Source organism: Molossus molossus, unplaced genomic scaffold, assembly GCF_014108415.1.
Source record: "Molossus molossus isolate mMolMol1 unplaced genomic scaffold, mMolMol1.p scaffold_m16_p_13, whole genome shotgun sequence".
NCBI lineage: Eukaryota > Metazoa > Chordata > Mammalia > Chiroptera > Molossidae > Molossus > Molossus molossus.
The window spans coordinates 90,841,210-90,857,013 of NW_023425348.1; the positions used below are offsets into that span (position 1 = coordinate 90,841,210).

A 15,804-nucleotide genomic window follows, 5' to 3' on the forward strand; every position below is an offset into this window, starting at 1 on the left:
CATAAAACTTAATAGAGAAAAAGTTGGTATGAGAGTTCCAGCATGCATCTGTAGAAACAAATAAACATTTGCATCTTACAAAACGCTTTACCATCCTTTCAATCTTTCAACCCTAGTAACAACCTTCCAAAGTAAAGATTATAGTCACCATTTTACAGATAGGAAAATAGATTTATGAAGGCTGCTGTGAGTGCGTCACCAAGAACTTTTTTTTTTTTTAATTAATCTTCATCTGAGAATATTTTTCCATTGATTTTTAGATAGAGTGGAAGGGAGGGAGGGACGGAGAGAGAAACATCAATGTGAGAGAGATACATCGACTGGATGCCTCCTGCATAACCCTGACCAGGGCCTGGGATGAAACCTGCAGCCCTTGACCCAGAATCGAACCTGTGACTCCTTCGCCTGCAGGCCGAGGGCACACTAACTGCTGAGCCAAACCAGACAGGGCCATCACCAAGGTCTTTTTCCATTCCTTGCATGGAAAGCTTGGCAGGAGACTTACTGACTGTCCCTTCTTTCTCAGGGTGGTCAGAGTTCTATCCCCTCTGAAATAATAGTAGTTGTTTATATTTCTAATCCTAAAATTATAAAGAATGGATTCTCAACCCCTTCCGTAGGGGTCTATTGTTTTGCACAGCTGGTGATCTAAGAATGGTTTTTTAATTTTTAAATAGTTGGAAAAAATCAAAAGAAGAATAAGATTTCATGACATGTGAAAATCATATGAAATTCACATGCCAGTGTCCATAAGTAAAGTTTTAGTGGGCCCTGGCCGGATAACTCAGTTGGTTAGAGTGTCATCCAGATAAGCCAAGGTTGTGGGTTTGATCTTCTGTCAGGGCACATACAAGAAGCAACCAATAAATGCATAAATGAGTGAAGCAACTAATCGATGTCTCTTTCGCTCTCTCCCTCAAACCAATAAATAAATTTTTAAAGTTTTAGTGGAACACAGCCATGCTCATTTGACTAAGTACTGTCTAAGGCTGCTTTCTTGCTATAGCAGCAGAGTTAGAGTACTTGAGAGAGAGGCCTGCAAAGCCTAAAATATTTATTTTCTGGCCTCTAACAGAAAAAGTTTGCAGATTCCTGCTCTATAAGGTTGGTCACACAAGCCCTGTTACATCACGGGTGACTTAAGAGATACCCAAAGGTAATTGAAATTCTATTTTAGCCTTGCTAGGGAGGTGTATTCAACTGCAATCTAATGGCAAAAACCAGCCTGAAGCAAGGGCAACCTCCCTGGCCTAGAAGCAGAGGCCTGGATGCCAGTCTCGGTTCTATGTGGCCTCAGGCAAGTCACTGTTGCTCCTAGAACCTGTGAGCCTGTTTTATTCCCTGTAACCCAGGGTTGGGTTAGTAGGCAGGACTCCCAGAGGGGATTGAGGAACAGCCTCCAGGAGAATTTTGGGAGACTATGGGAAGCTTGCTAACAGGATGCCCACTCAGAAATGCTTATGGAATGATTCAAGAGATCTGCCTCTCCCCCATGACAGACCAGGGGCACTGCTGTTTTCATCGAATGTTTATTAAACTGATTATTAAACAAATAAGACACTCTGGCTGGTGTGGCTCAGTGGTTGAGTGTCGATCCATGCATCAAGAGGTCACTAGTTTGATTCCTGTTCAGGGCACATGCCCAGGGTGTAAGCCTAATCCCCAGTGAGGGGCATGCAGGAGGCGGCCAATTGATGTTCTCTCTCAGCCATGTTTCTGTCTCTCCCTCTCCCTCCCTTTCTCTAAAATCAATAAAGAAGGGGAAAAAAAGACATTATGAATTGAGCCTGTGTGATATCCAGCGTCCTGGGCTTATCACTTTACTTGCATTACCTCATCTGCTCTTCACCACCATTCACAGAGAGACACTATTTTCATTTAAATTTCTTCCTTCATTGATTTTAGAGGGAGAGAGAGAGAGAGAGAGAGAGAGAGAGAGAGAAACATTGATGAGAGAGAACATCGATTGGCTGTCTCCTGCATGCCCCCCACTGGGGATTAGGCCCACAACCTGGGCATGTGTCCTGACCAGGAATAGAACTGGTGACCTCTTGGTGCATCGACACTCAACCACTGAGCGACACTGGCTGAATGAAAGACAATTTTAATATCCCTGTTTTACAGGAGAGGAAAAGAGGCTGTGTGCCTAAGTGCTTGTGGAGTCAGTGAATGAACAAGCATCACCTCTCCTCCCAAAGGCAGTGGGAATAAAAGAGCGTATTCTGGAGACTAGGAAATGTTATCCTTGCAAAGGTGGAGAACACAGGACCACGCCTAGTATTCAGGTCCCCAATCTGGGGTAGCAGCTTCCTAGGTGGGCTTCTCTCTATTGAAGATGCACTCACATCTGTCCCTCATTGTAACTTGCCTGGGAGCCACATCTGTCTCTTAGGAGTAGGTGCCTTTGATAATAGGCTGTGTGACCTTGAGCAAAGCCTTCTCCTCTCTGGAGCTTGGGATCTTCTGTCTGGCTGTAGAAGGCTCCATGGGCTTGCCCTGTCCCCATGTTTTCTTCTTTTTATTTATTTACTTATTTACTGGTTTGTAGAGAGAGACCTTGATTTGTTGTTCCACTTATTTATGCATTTATTGGTTGATTCTTTTTTAAAATTTATTTTTTACTATTCACAGTGTTATACATGTTCCCCATTTCCCCCCTTTAGCCTCCCTGAACCCAGCCCTCACCCCACCCCAGGCCTTCACTCTTGTCTGTGTCCATGGGCTATGCATGTATGCGTATATGTTCTTTAGTTCATCTCTTCCTGTCCCCTCCACCAACCTTCCCTCCTGAGATCTATCGGTCTGTTCTATGCATCCATGCCTCTGGACCTATTTGTCAGTTTATTTTGTTCATTAGATTCCACATGTAAGTGAAATCATGAGATATTTGTCTTTCCCTGACTGGTTTATTTCACTTAGCATAATACTCTCCAGGTCCATTCATGCTGTCTCTAAGGGTAAAAGATCCTTCTTTTTCACAGCTACATAGTATTCTATTGTGTAAATATACCACAGCATTTATTTATTTATTTATTTATTTATTTATTTATTTATTTAGGTTAATCCCCACCCAAAGATATTTTTTCCTTTGATTTTTAGAGAGAGCGGAAGGGAAGAAGGGAATGGGGAGAGAGAGAGAGAGAGAAATATTGATGTGAGAGAGACACATCCACATCAATTGATTGCCTCCTGCACATGCCCCGATCAGGGCTGGGGATCAAACCTGAAACCCAGGTACATGCCCTTGACCAGAATCGAAGTACATGGGCCGACACAGCTTTTGTCCTCACTCGAGAACATTTTTTTGATATTTTTGTTCAGATAGAGTGGGAGGGAGAGAGAGAGAGAAACATCGATGTGAAAGGGACACATCAAGTGGCTGCCACCCAACCAGGGCCGGAGACAAACTGCAACCAAGGTACGTGCCCTTAGCGGGAACCGAACCCGGGTCTCTCTGGACCGCAGGCCGATGCTCTAACCGCTGAGCCAAACCGGCCCGGGCCCGACACAGCTTTTGTATCCACTCATCTATTGATGAGTGAAAGGGTTAGTAATGTTTTATTTTTTTAATATTTAAAAAAAATTATTTTATTTTATTAGTATTATTATTTTTTATCCTCACCCGAGGACATTTTTCAATATTTTGTTCAGATAGAGTGGGAGAGGGAGAGGGAGAGAGAGAAAGAAAGAGAGAGAGAAACATCGACATGAAACATCGACGTGCCACCCACACGTCCCAACCAGGGCCAGGGACAAACTGCGACCAAGGTACGTGCCCTTAGCGGGAACTAAACCTGGGTCTCTCCGGACCGCAGGCCGGTGCTCTAACCACTTAGCACACTGGCCAGGGCGGGTTAGTAATGTTTTAACAAAATTAAACTCCGTTCTGACCAGTTATTCCTGCACGTAAACACCCGAGCAGTTTTCTAAAAGCCCTGGGCCTGACACCCAGAGGAAACATAAAGATAAGGGGTTAATGGTGGCTTTGGGAAACTTGGAGGGACCATAAAAAGAAAGAGATTAATGATGGCCCAGACCCTGCTGGTGCAGATTCCCCCCTTCCCTCTGAGACAGTGTGTATCAGCCCCGGCACCAATTACGTGGTGCCAAGAGAATGTGGGTTTTTTTTAATGTAGTTTTTTTTGTAGTTTCTGTAGCTTGTGCCTCTATAAGCCAGAGAACAAAGAAGGTTCAAGGCTGATCCCTTCTCGGCTCAGCTCGCCTGCACCAGGCGTATGCAATAAAGCTATTTTGCTCTACATTGGCCTTGTGTTGTGGATGTGATCTCCCGCCAGCTCAGACCTTCTAATGAGTACTTGGGCTGTTTCCAGATCTTTTTTTTTTTTTTAAATGTTTTTATTGATTTTTTTAGAGAGAGAGAAAGGGAGAGAAACATCGATTTGAGAGAGACACATCGATTGGCTGCCTCCTGCATGTCCCCTACTGGTGATCAGGTCCCCAACCCAGGCATGTGCCCTGACCTGGAATTGAACCAGGACCTCTCTGTCCATGGGATGACGCTCAATCAACTGGGCCACATAGGCCGGGCTGTTTCCAGATCTTAACTATTGTAAATAACACTGCTGTGAACATAGGGGTGCGTATACTCTTTCTGATTGATGTTTCAAGATTCTTAGGATATATCCCCAGAAGTGGGACCGCTGGGTCAAACAGCAGTTCCATTTTCAATTTTTTTATTTTTATTTATTTTTTATCCTCACCCGAGGACATTTTTCCATTTTTTGTTCATATAGAGTGGGAGAGGAAGAGAGAGAGAGAGAGAAACATCGACATGAAAGGGACACATCGAGTGGCTGCCACCCACACTACCGACCAGGGCCGGGGACAAACTGCAACCAAGGCACATGCCCTCAGCGGGAACCGAACCCGAGTCTCTCTGGACTGCAGGCCGACGCTCTAACCGCTGAGCCAAACTGGCCAGGGCTCCATTTTCAACTTTTTGAGAAAACTCCATACTGTGTTTTCCACAGTGGCTAACTGGTCTGCATTCAGACCGCAGTTCCCTTTTCCTCACATCCTTGCCAGCATTTGTTTGTTGATTTATTGAAGGTGGCCATTCTGGCAGGTGTGAGGTGATAATGCATTGTAGTTTTAGTTTGCATCGCTCTGATGATTAGTGACATTAAGCATTTTTTTCATATGTTTATTGGCCATCTATATGTCCTCTTTGGAGAAGTGTCTATTCAGGTCCTTTGCCCATTTTTTTTCATTAAAAAAAAAAAAACTTCACCCAATGATATTTTTCCATTTATCTTCAGATAGAGTGGGAGGGAGGGATGGAGGGGGGGGCGGGTTGAGAGAGAAACATTGATGTTCGAGAGACACATTGATTGGCTCCCTCCCGCATGACCCTGACCAGGGCCAGGGACCAAACCGAAACCGAGGCATATGCCCTTGATCAGAATCGATCCCTCAACTCTTTGGTCCATGGGCCAATGCTCCAACCACTGAGCCAAACCGGCCAGGGCGCCTTTGCCCATTTTTTAATTGGCTTGTTTGTTTTCCTGGCATTCTTTATATATTTTGAAAATTAACTCCTTATCAGATGTATCACTGGCAAATATAATCTTCTATACAGTGGGTTCCCTCTTCATTTTGATGGTGGTTTCTTTTGCTGTGCAGAAGCATTTTAGTTTGATGTAGTCCCATTTGTTTATTTTTTTCCTTTGTCTTCATTGATTGATTCTTGTATGTGCCCCGACAGGGGATTGAACCTTCAACCTTGGTGTGTCAGGGTGACCCTCTAACCAACTAAGCTACCCAGCCAGGGCTTCCTCCAGTTTTTTCTGCAGGGATGGGGAGAGACTGCACCTCTTGAGCCTGGGAGTTGGGCAAGGAGAGATTATGGGTTTCCATTGACAGACAAGGACACCAAGGGCCAGATGAACAAGCCTGGTGAAGATTTCTGAGCAAGGGGGTCACTGGCCAGCTCTCCGGTGGCACAGTCCTGGATTCCAGGCTGGCTAAACTGGGCCTTGGCTTTCTGTTGCTATAGCAGGTGGGCACCTTTGGGCACCTAGGCTCCCTATACAACAGGAAAGATGGCTGGGTGGTTGCATTGAAGCACTGAGTGGTCACCAAGGCCCAAGGCAGTGTGGGAAAGACTGGCAAAAGGGCCCTAACCCCTATACCCCTCCCTGACTTCATTGTCTGGTCTCATTGACCATTCCTGCTGCTCACATGGACCAGTTAATTGTTTATCCAGCAAAACTTCTGGGTGGTGCTTTCATAATGTAGTGTAGGGGGACCGAGTTCGGGGGTATAAAGGCTATTGGGATCCAGGGTCCTAGAAAGGGGTGAAGGGAACTGCAGGCCAGGAACTTCTGGCAGGAATGCCCAACTCCTGGAATGCCACCTGTGCCTTGGATACTCTGCACAGGATTTTGAATAAGAGACTCCACATCTTAGGGCCCAGAGGGGCTAGGAGGTCTGTCCGGGGAGTCCAGCTTGCGTGGAGGCGGTTGGTGTCAGTGCCAGAGAGCATCTCCAGCTCTGATGCTCTGCCACTCCGAGGCTGGCCCTTTAAACCCCAGTCCATGATGTCACCGTAGACAGCAAGAGACGGGAGGGGGACTGCAGGCCTGAGGATGGACTGCATTTCCCAGCAGCCTTGGGGGTGCCACACCCCTCCCAGCAGGCACTGGCTTAAGCGGACTATTAACCTGCCCAGTGCTGGTTTCCTAGGGGATTGTAAAGTGTCTGGCAAATCTGTTGAGAGTGGGGTTCCGATGGGGGTGGAATGGCTGGGGCACACATGGAGCAGGCCCGATTTTCGGGCCTGACACAGCTTTGGGCCTCTTTCTGCCCGTGTCCTGTCATCAGTCCGAGCTTCCTGGTGCAAACTCCGGAGTCCTCCTCTCTATTCAGTCTCCCTTCCAGAACCTAGGAGCCCAGCATCATTTGGACCCCATCCCACTATGTTTCAGTCTTGTCCCTGGGTGCCAACAGGAGCTACCCCTTTGGTCTGGCAGCCCCCTTTAAGCGATGCGGAGACTACATCTCCCAGCGGCCCCGGGAACTTCCTGACGCAGCCCCCCCCCTGCCCCCCTGCCCGCGGGGCGGTGCGGGCCTGGAGGGGGGAGGTGACTTGATGTCATCCTGAGCAGCTGGGCGGCGGGTGCCGGTGCGCGCAGAGCCAGGGCTCCCGCGGCGCCGCGCTGCGCCAGGTCGGGTCCCAGGACTTGAGAAGAGGTCCGCGCGCTGCCCAGGCCAGCCCACCGCCCGCCGGCCGAGCACCCGCGCCCCGGCCTGGGGCTGAGCTGAGGGTATGCTCCGGCCCCCCCCTCCCCCCCGGAGCCCGAGAGAGAACCCAGGAGCGCCGCCGCCCAGCAGCCGGAGCAGAACCGCGGTGAAGGAGCTCTGAACAGCTGCCCCCTCCCCACCAGCAGCCCTTGAGGTCTGGGGCCCAAAGTCTGGGCTTCTTAGAAGTGAGTATCCCCCCACCGGGAGGCAGATGAGATCTGGGGGGCGAGGAAGGAGCTGAGGTGGGGGAGGGTGCTGGGTTCTAGAAGGGGGATGGCACAGGGATAGGGCCCCGTTCTTGGGGAAGCCCCTGGTGGCCAGGATTAGTGGGGCAGAAATGGGGCCCCGTTCTATTAGGGGCCAGCAATGAGGAACGGTCCATTCTAGGTAGGGGCTGGCTTGGGGCTAGCCTCTATTCTGAGAGGGGTTGTTTTGGAGCTGGGGCCATTCAGTCTGAGAGAAGGGAGGAACAGGTCTATGGGAAGAGGCTATGCCTCTGTTTAGGGTCTGGGCAGGGGTAGGAGGGAAAGAGGACTTGGGCACTCAGGAGTACTCACCCACAGGCTGTCTTTCCTGGAAAACTGACAGGCTCTCTCTATCTCTTTCTTGCTGACCTCTCTGCCCTGACTTCGTTTTCAAAAGATCCAGGGTGGGAACCCTAACTGGACTCTTCGTGACCCCCAGGAAGGACCTGAGGGCCTGAGCCATCCTCCTCTCTACCCTGCCTGCCCCCCAGGACTGGGCAGTTGCCGGAGGCCCTGGGGGGGGGCCCGGACTGTGGTTGTGCCCCCCCCCTCCCAGGATGGGCCCAAGTTAGTCAGCCAGGCCTCACTCAGCATCCTCCAGGGCCAGCAGGAACCCCGGGGTCTCTGAAGGCTTGACCACTGCCTGGCTGTCATGGAAACAAAGCTGCCCCCTGCGAGTACCCCCACCAGCCCCTCTTCCCCTGGGCTGTCACCTGTGCCCCCGCCCGACAAGGTGGATGGCTTCTCCCGCCGGTCCCTTCGAAGGGCCCGGCCCCGGAGGTCCCATAGTTCCTCTCAGTTTCGTTATCAGAGCACCCAGCAGGAGCTCACTCCACTGCCCCTGCTCAAAGGTGAGCCTGACTGCTGGCTGCCAAGCTGCAGGGAGTAGTCAGCAGCGCTGGCAGCTGCCGCCAGGGAGTTTGGATAGCCCCTTCCAGGACAGGGACGCCGCCATCCCAGCTACCCCCTTCCCCAGCCCTCAGTGCTGACGCATGGCCTGACTGGCCTGTCATCCTTGGAGGTGGGGCATCTGGAGGTGGCGCCACCCTGGGGGGCAGACCAGGGCCAAGGGTGGGGCCCACAGCCTGGGTTCCAGGAGGCCACTAGCAGCCCAGGCGCTGCCAGGGTCCTGGAGCAGGTGTTTAGCATGGCTCCCTGTGGTCACCACACAGTCCTCCCTACCTCTGGGCCACAGGGCCTGACTGGCTGAGCCAGAGGGCACCCTACAGATACTCAGCCCTGACCCTCCTCCCTACCTCTGGCTCTTGGAGTGCCACCTATAAGAGGGAGGCAGTGCTGTCTGGGGCACCTGTGGAAAGCCCGGGCACTCAGGGTCTGTTTCCTTGCTTTAAAGTCAGGCCGTCATGCCCTCTGAGTCTGGGTCAGGAGGAAGACACTAAGCCCTTTTACCCCACAGGAATGGAGGATGGGACAGGAGTCATTTGCTCTCTGACGGAGTGGCGATGGCACCAGAGCATGGGGTCTGGGGCAGGGGAGGCTGCCCTAAGGGTTAGGAGGGTTCGCCCTCCTCAGAGCGGTGGCAGCGGGAGCCCAGGCTCAGCCCCTCCCTCCTTCCAGATGTGCCGGCCTCCGAGCTGCACGAGCTGCTGAGCAGGAAGCTGGCCCAATGTGGGGTCATGTTTGACTTCTTGGACTGTGTGGCCGACCTGAAGGGGAAGGAGGTGAAGCGTGCGGCACTCAACGAGCTGGTGGAGTGCGTGGGGAGCACCCGGGGGGTCCTCATTGAGCCTGTCTACCCAGACATCATCCGTATGGTGAGCACCTGTCACTCAGCCTCTGGGGGAGGGTCTGGGGGGCACAGGAATACTACTGAACTGCCTGGGCGCTCCTGTGCGGAGGAAAAACCCAGTAGCCTCTGCTTGGAAATGAGTCCCACATCCCACCCCCGCCACTCCGTCCTCCAGGTCACCCACTCGGTGGCCTCTGGGCCTGTTCCACCTTACACTTTTGCTCATGCTCTCCTCAGGCCTGGTTGTGCACCCCCGTTCCAGTTCCTGCCCCAAGTCCCTCATCGCAGTGGCCTGGCTCAGGTGCTACTTCTTCCGTGAAGCCTCTCTCAGTGCCCAAGCCAGACATCTCCCTCTTGCTGTAGACCTACTGCTTTCCATGCATCTCCCCCCTGCACCCAGTAGAGGGCAGGGGTGGGCTTGTCCACCCCTGGGTCCCCAGCCCCTGGCCCAGGGCTTCCACTAATGATTGCCAAGGAGTGAATTGCTTGCTCCGGCAGGTACTGAGGTCCTGGCTTCTGCCTTTGAGGGCTCTTCCTTAAAGAACCCTGATTCTGTCCCTCAGATCTCAGTAAATATCTTCCGGACCCTGCCACCCAGTGAGAACCCCGAATTTGACCCTGAAGAAGATGAGCCCAACCTTGAGCCTTCATGGCCACATCTGCAGGTACGAGGGCTGGGAAGGCAGGGATCGAGTTTTAGAAGAGATCGAGGACCGGGGAGAGGGTCTCCTTAGGTCCTGGACTGGTGATGAGGGCCACGGTGCAGGGAGAGTGGGAGTCTGTTCCCGGACTCATGCTTTTATCTTTCCCCTCCTCCAGCTGGTATATGAGTTTTTCCTGCGTTTCTTGGAGAGCCCAGACTTCCAGCCCTCCGTGGCCAAGAGATATGTGGATCAAAAGTTTGTCCTGATGGTGAAGTGGGGAGCCCAGGCCGGGTGGTGCCATGGGGCAGGGGCAGGCTCACTGAGGGGCATGGAGATAGGATGGAAGCATCCTGGGCTTGGTCTTTCTATCCTGACCCTTGACCCTTGGGTCTCATAGCTCCTGGAGCTATTTGATAGCGAGGACCCCCGGGAGCGTGAGTACCTCAAGACCATCCTGCACCGGGTCTATGGCAAGTTCCTGGGGCTCCGGGCCTACATCCGCAAACAGTGCAGCCACATCTTCCTGCGGTAGGTGCCTGCTGCCTGCCCAGCTAGCCCTGCAGAGGAAGAGGGAGAGCGTGGGGGAGAGGACTGGGGCAGAGGCTCCAGGCAGGGGGGCCCTGCGAAGCCCTGGTTTACTGAGTCCTTTCTTGGCAACATATTACATAATATTGATTATTCAAAGCCTGTGAGGTCAGCACAGAAAGGTATTTATCTCCATTTTACAGATAAAGAAATAGAGGCCAAGAGAGATGAAGTGGTTTGCAGGGCCTAGGCCAGTCCAAGGGGGCCTAGGATCTATATCTTTTGACCCTTATTGTGCTCAGCCACAAGGACCTATAGAAAGATTCTTTTTTTTTCCTTTATTGATTTTAGAGAGAGAGGGAGAGAGAGATGGAAACATCGACGAGAGAGAACATTGATTGGCCGCCTCCTGCATGCCCCTCACTGGGGATCGGGCCCACAACCTGGGCATGTGCCCTGACCGGGAATTGAACCAGCGATCTCTTGGTGCATGGGTCGATGCTCAACCACTGAGCCACACTGACTGGACTATAGAAAGATTCTTTGTGCAGATGTGTATTGAGCACCGGTACTTGCATGGCCTTGTAGTTGAGACTGGCTCAGAAGTTAGACAGCCCGTATTTGAGTTTGGTTCAAATATTTGGGTACTCAGGTAAATTATTTAAGCTCTCTCCTAGTTTCCTCATCTCTAAAATAGGAATAATAGCTATATCAGGGACAGTCATCAAGATGGTATGAGGTAATGCCTCCAAGCACTGAGTCCAGTGCCCAGACTGAGGCGAAGACTCTGAAATATTAGCTCTCAGTTATTAGCTACAGAATAGGTGAGACATGATCCCTCTCCTCCAGGAGCTCAGAGTCCCTTAGATCCCCTGTTTATCCACTTTGGGATAAGTTTCTTTTTTATTTATTTTTTTCTTTATTGATTTTAGAGAGGAAGGGAGAGGGAGAGAGAGAGAGAGAGAGATTGATGAGCAAGGACATCGATTGGCTGCTTCCTACATACCCCCACTGGGGATCAGGCCCACAATCTGGGCATGTGCCCTGACCGGGAATCAAACCAGTGACCTCTTGGTTCATGGGTCAATGCTCAACCACTGAGCCACACCAGCTGGGCTGGGATAAGTTTCACTGAACCACTGAGCCTTGATTTCTTCATCTGTATAATGGATCTAGTAAGCCTTGCCTCCTGGGACGATTTCAAGAAGTACATAGCACAGGGTAGATGCTCTAAGTGTTTGTCATTCTTTTGGTTGACTGGCATGAAGAGTGAAGGACACAGGCTAGGTGCCTGCTGACTGGATGGGGAGCAGGTACTGAGGGTTAGAGTCTGAGAGAAGAGATGAGTTGGAATGCTTCATAGAAGAGGTTTGTGCTGGGACCCAGAGTGGTACCGGTGGCTGGGCTGGGAAAGGCGATTCAGAGGTAGGTGTGTATCTCGGTGGGGCCTGGTTTAGGGTACTGGGAAGGGAGCATGGCCGCTGGGTTGGGAGAGAGTTGAAGTAGCATGCAGGTTGAGTGGAAGACAGGATGGCTGGGAGGGGCGGGGCCTGCTCCGATTGCTCTGAGCCCTTCTACATCCTTCTCTTCCTCTCACAGGTTCATCTATGAACTTGAGCACTTCAATGGTGTGGCTGAGCTGCTAGAGATCTTAGGAAGGTGACTCTCCCTGGGCCTTAGCCAGAGCATCAGTATTCCGGGAGGAAGAATTGAGGCCTGGTCATCTAAGCCCTCCTCCTCTCTTCTGTCCCCTCCTCAGTATCATCAATGGCTTTGCGCTACCCCTGAAGACTGAGCACAAGCAATTCCTGGTTCGGGTCCTGATTCCCCTGCACTCCGTTAAGTCGCTGTCTGTCTTTCACGCCCAGGTAAGGCACAGGCCTGGCCCTGCGCAGCAGAGTTGACAGGGCAGCTATCTGGGTCAACCTAACATTCTGGCTTTAGCCACATTAAGTCACCAGTTCATGGGATCCTCTCTCACCTTTTTTTTTTACTGATTCTGTTCCATCTACCTTAGAGATTTCCCACGATCCTCTAAGGCTCCCAGACATCAGCTCTGTGACTCCTTCCCAGCCCTTTCCTCTCGACCTGCCCTAGGCAGGATTACAATCTCCTCCTCCTATATTCCTGTAGATTATGATACAGATTTTTATCATGGAAACTTCTATAAAATTTGTAAGGACTGGTTTACTGAGTGTTTCCTCTGTGAAATGATCATGTCCCCGCACACCAAGCGTGTGTGAGTGAGCATAGACACAGTAAGGAAGCAAACCTCTAGAGTCCTGTCCTGGTCCCCTCCTGACCCCAGTCTTCTTTCTCCGCGACCCTACAGCTGGCATATTGTGTGGTGCAGTTCCTGGAAAAGGATGCCACCTTGACAGAGCATGTGAGTACCTCTGGGGGAAAGGCAAGTCTCCATCCCTGCAGGTCTGACTCCGTTCTGCCTCACCTCCCACAGGTGATCCGGGGACTGCTCAAATACTGGCCAAAAACCTGCACCCAGAAGGAGGTATGAAGAAGGCTCTGACGACCACCAGAGGGAGGTTGGGAGAGCTTAGCTTCTGGAGGGCAGTCAGGTGTGTGTCGGGGCGATGGAACTGCTGCCCTCTATGTCCCTACCCCCAGGTGATGTTTCTGGGGGAGATGGAAGAGATTCTTGATGTCATCGAGCCCTCCCAATTTGTGAAGATCCAGGAGCCCCTCTTCAAGCAGGTGGCTCGCTGTGTGTCCAGCCCCCATTTCCAGGTATGGGGTGGGGATGGGTGAGGGTGGGAGCTGGGGAATGGACTAGGAAGGTTGGCCAGTTGACGTAGCACAGCTCCCTTGGCCCTCTGGACCCTCCTGGGTCTGATAATGGGGAGACACTGGACTCAGGGTCAGAAGCCCTTGGGTCAAGCCTCAGATCAGCCTCCCGCTGGCTGAGGGGCCTTGGGAAAATCACTCTGCCACTCTGAGTGTGATTACGCTTCCTCCTCTGTAACATGGGCCAACAGGGATCTCTTCAGAGGATGAGGATGAGGACTTCGGAGATCATAGTGTAAACATATTTGGTAAACCGAAAAGTGCTCCCCGTGGGATGTTATCATTTCTCTCCTTTTCTTAGTCCCTCCAATTTCATTAGTCCCAATTCAGGGCCCAGCCAGGATTCCCCACATCATGAGGCTGGCTATAACTAGTGTTTTACATATGTGTACAGACTTTCTCCCATCCTTATGAGCCATAACCTGGTGGAAGTCAATTTCTTACAATGATTCTGGTACCTCATTTGATCCTTACAACAGAGCTGGGGTAGTAGCTACTGTCAGCCCCATTTTACAGATGAGGAAACTGAAGCTGAGAGGTTAAATGCCTTGCCCAAAGTGTGGCCATTGTGCAGGGGAGCTAGGATCCAACCCTGAGCACTGGCCTCCAAATCCAGTGTTCTTTCCTCCTCGTCACATCACTTCCTCCAGTGGGTCAGATGAGTCCCGAGGATGGCGTGTGTGGAGGGCAGGGCACCCTGGGTTTGGGGTGGGGGTAGGTACCAGCTCTTGCACATGCAGGGAAGCCACTGCCAGGCACTCACTTTGCCATCTGTTGCCCTAGGTTGCAGAGCGGGCTCTGTATTTCTGGAACAACGAGTATATCCTGAGCCTCATTGAGGACAACTGCCACACTGTGCTACCTGCTGTGTTTGGGACCCTCTACCAAGTCTCCAAGGAGCACTGGAATCAGTGAGCGCCCAGGCCTTGACTTAACCCCCAGAAGCTGTGTCCAGGGCCAGCCAGTCCAGACCCGGGGCTACTCCTAGCTAGAGAGGATGAGGAAAGATATCTCAAGAGGGCCGAGGGTGGTGAAAGGGCAGGAAGAGGGCAGTGCTCGTGGCATAGAGGGCGTAGAGGGCCACATGCTGTGTTTGGGGAACAGGGATGGGCAGGGTACCATAGAAGGAGGCAGGGCCAAACTGAAGTTGCTCTCATCTCCTCACCCCCTCCCTTGACCTGCCAAGAACCATTGTATCTCTGATCTACAATGTGCTCAAGACCTTCATGGAGATGAATGGGAAGCTGTTTGATGAGCTCACAGCCTCCTACAAGCTGGAAAAGCAGCAGTGAGTGTTGGGGGAAGTGGGGTGCTGGGCATAGAGGGAGCGGGGAGAAAAGCAGGAAAGAACCAGCTTCTCACGGTTGGAGGGAGCCTAAGAGAATGACCCCACATCTAATCTGATCAGATATTTAGTCTCTCTCTAAAGCAATGCTGGGCCATTCATGCCCAACTTCCATTGCATTCTCCAGTCATCCTCCCAAGTGCTTCTCCAGGTAGGGAGCTTTGACCCCCTGGAGGTTCCTCCCCTCCAGCCCGGCCTCTCGGAGCCAGGCTCATCATCTGCTCATTGACCAGTCTCTCCTCTCTGATCTCTTCCAGGAGTGGAAGGTTCCCACAGACCCTTTGCAGATGAGGTGGTGGTGAGGGAGGCTAGACTGTAGTCAGGGCCACGGGTCGGGGAGCTGCCTTACCCTCTCTCCCCAGGGAGCAGCAGAAGGCCCAGGAGCGTCAGGAGCTGTGGCAAGGCCTGGAGGAGCTACGGCTACGCCGGTTACAGGGGACCCAGGGGGCCAAAGAGGCTCCCCTCCAGCGCCTTACACCCCAGGTGGCTGCCAGTGGGGGTCAGAGCTAGAGATCCCATAGAAAGGGAGGAGCTAAACCCAGAGCTATCGGTCCCTCTATCCCCTCTTCTGCCCAGGGGCCCAGAGAGACACACACCTACCCCTGGCCTTGCCAGAGTGGGCTTGGAGGGCTTCCTGCCTGGCCCAACGTGGGCAGCTTTCACTGTGGGGAGAGGAGAGGACATGGAGGTCCTGGCAACAGAACTCTCAGGCCCTTGTGGCAGGACTTGACCAGGGCAAGCCTGACCAGGAAGCTGCCATCAGGGATCTCCCTGCCCCGAAAAGCTGGGCTCCAGACTGCAGGCAGGTTCCCAGCCCCTACTCCCAGCCTAGGGCAATGGGACTCAGCTCCTCGTGCACCCCCCTCGTGCCAGCGCGAGGTCCTTCCTCACCCCACCATGGATCCATGGTCTATTTATTCTCCCCTGCTCACCCCCAACACAGACGCTGTCCTGGGCCCAGGGCATCCTCCTTTCCTCCCCTCCCTCACCCTATACTTTCTTGTCCCCTTTTTATTTATTGGGCAGGGGGAGGGGTGAGGGCACAGGAAGAAGAGATTCCCCATGTCCTGGGGCAAGGTGGAGTCAGTTACCATGGTCTGTTCCCCTTCCACTGGCTGGGGGTAGACCTAATAAAGACAGAAACTCGAGGACTGCTTGCTTTATTAAGGGGACAAGGAGGGGAGTGAAATGATGAAAGACTGGTTAGGAGGCCAGGTAGAGGCAGGGAAG

The 15,804-nt window shown here is 52.2% G+C and overlaps 1 protein-coding gene across 2 annotated transcripts; it reads left to right on the forward strand.

The window, feature by feature from the left end:
- The first annotated feature begins 7,110 nt into the window (after positions 1-7,110).
- On the forward strand, positions 7,111-15,722 carry PPP2R5B (protein phosphatase 2 regulatory subunit B'beta). 2 transcript variants are annotated; one of them, XM_036259242.1, is made up of 14 exons: positions 7,111-7,448; positions 7,906-8,359; positions 9,087-9,283; positions 9,822-9,923; positions 10,078-10,170; positions 10,300-10,430; positions 12,027-12,086; positions 12,187-12,295; positions 12,760-12,813; positions 12,886-12,936; positions 13,053-13,172; positions 14,013-14,140; positions 14,416-14,517; positions 14,937-15,722. In XM_036259242.1, the coding sequence occupies exons 2-14, from the start codon at positions 8,161-8,163 to the stop codon at positions 15,082-15,084; spliced, it is 1,494 nt and encodes a 497-aa protein (XP_036115135.1). In that variant the 5' UTR covers positions 7,111-7,448; positions 7,906-8,160; the 3' UTR covers positions 15,085-15,722. The 2 variants fall into 2 exon arrangements, with proteins under 2 accessions (XP_036115135.1, XP_036115136.1); XM_036259243.1 differs by lacking the exon at positions 7,906-8,359 and having other exon boundaries at positions 7,332-7,448.
- Positions 15,723-15,804: the final 82 nt, after the last annotated feature.

Coding starts and splice junctions, on each gene's coding strand:
- PPP2R5B (XM_036259242.1), top strand. CDS start 8,161: ATGGAAACAAAGCTGCCCCCTGCGAGTACCCCCACCAGCCCCTCTTCC. Junction 10,431..12,026: donor TGCAGCCACATCTTCCTGCG/GTAGGTGCCTGC, acceptor TTCCTCTCACAG/GTTCATCTATGAACTTGAGC. Junction 12,296..12,759: donor TGTCTGTCTTTCACGCCCAG/GTAAGGCACAGG, acceptor GCGACCCTACAG/CTGGCATATTGTGTGGTGCA.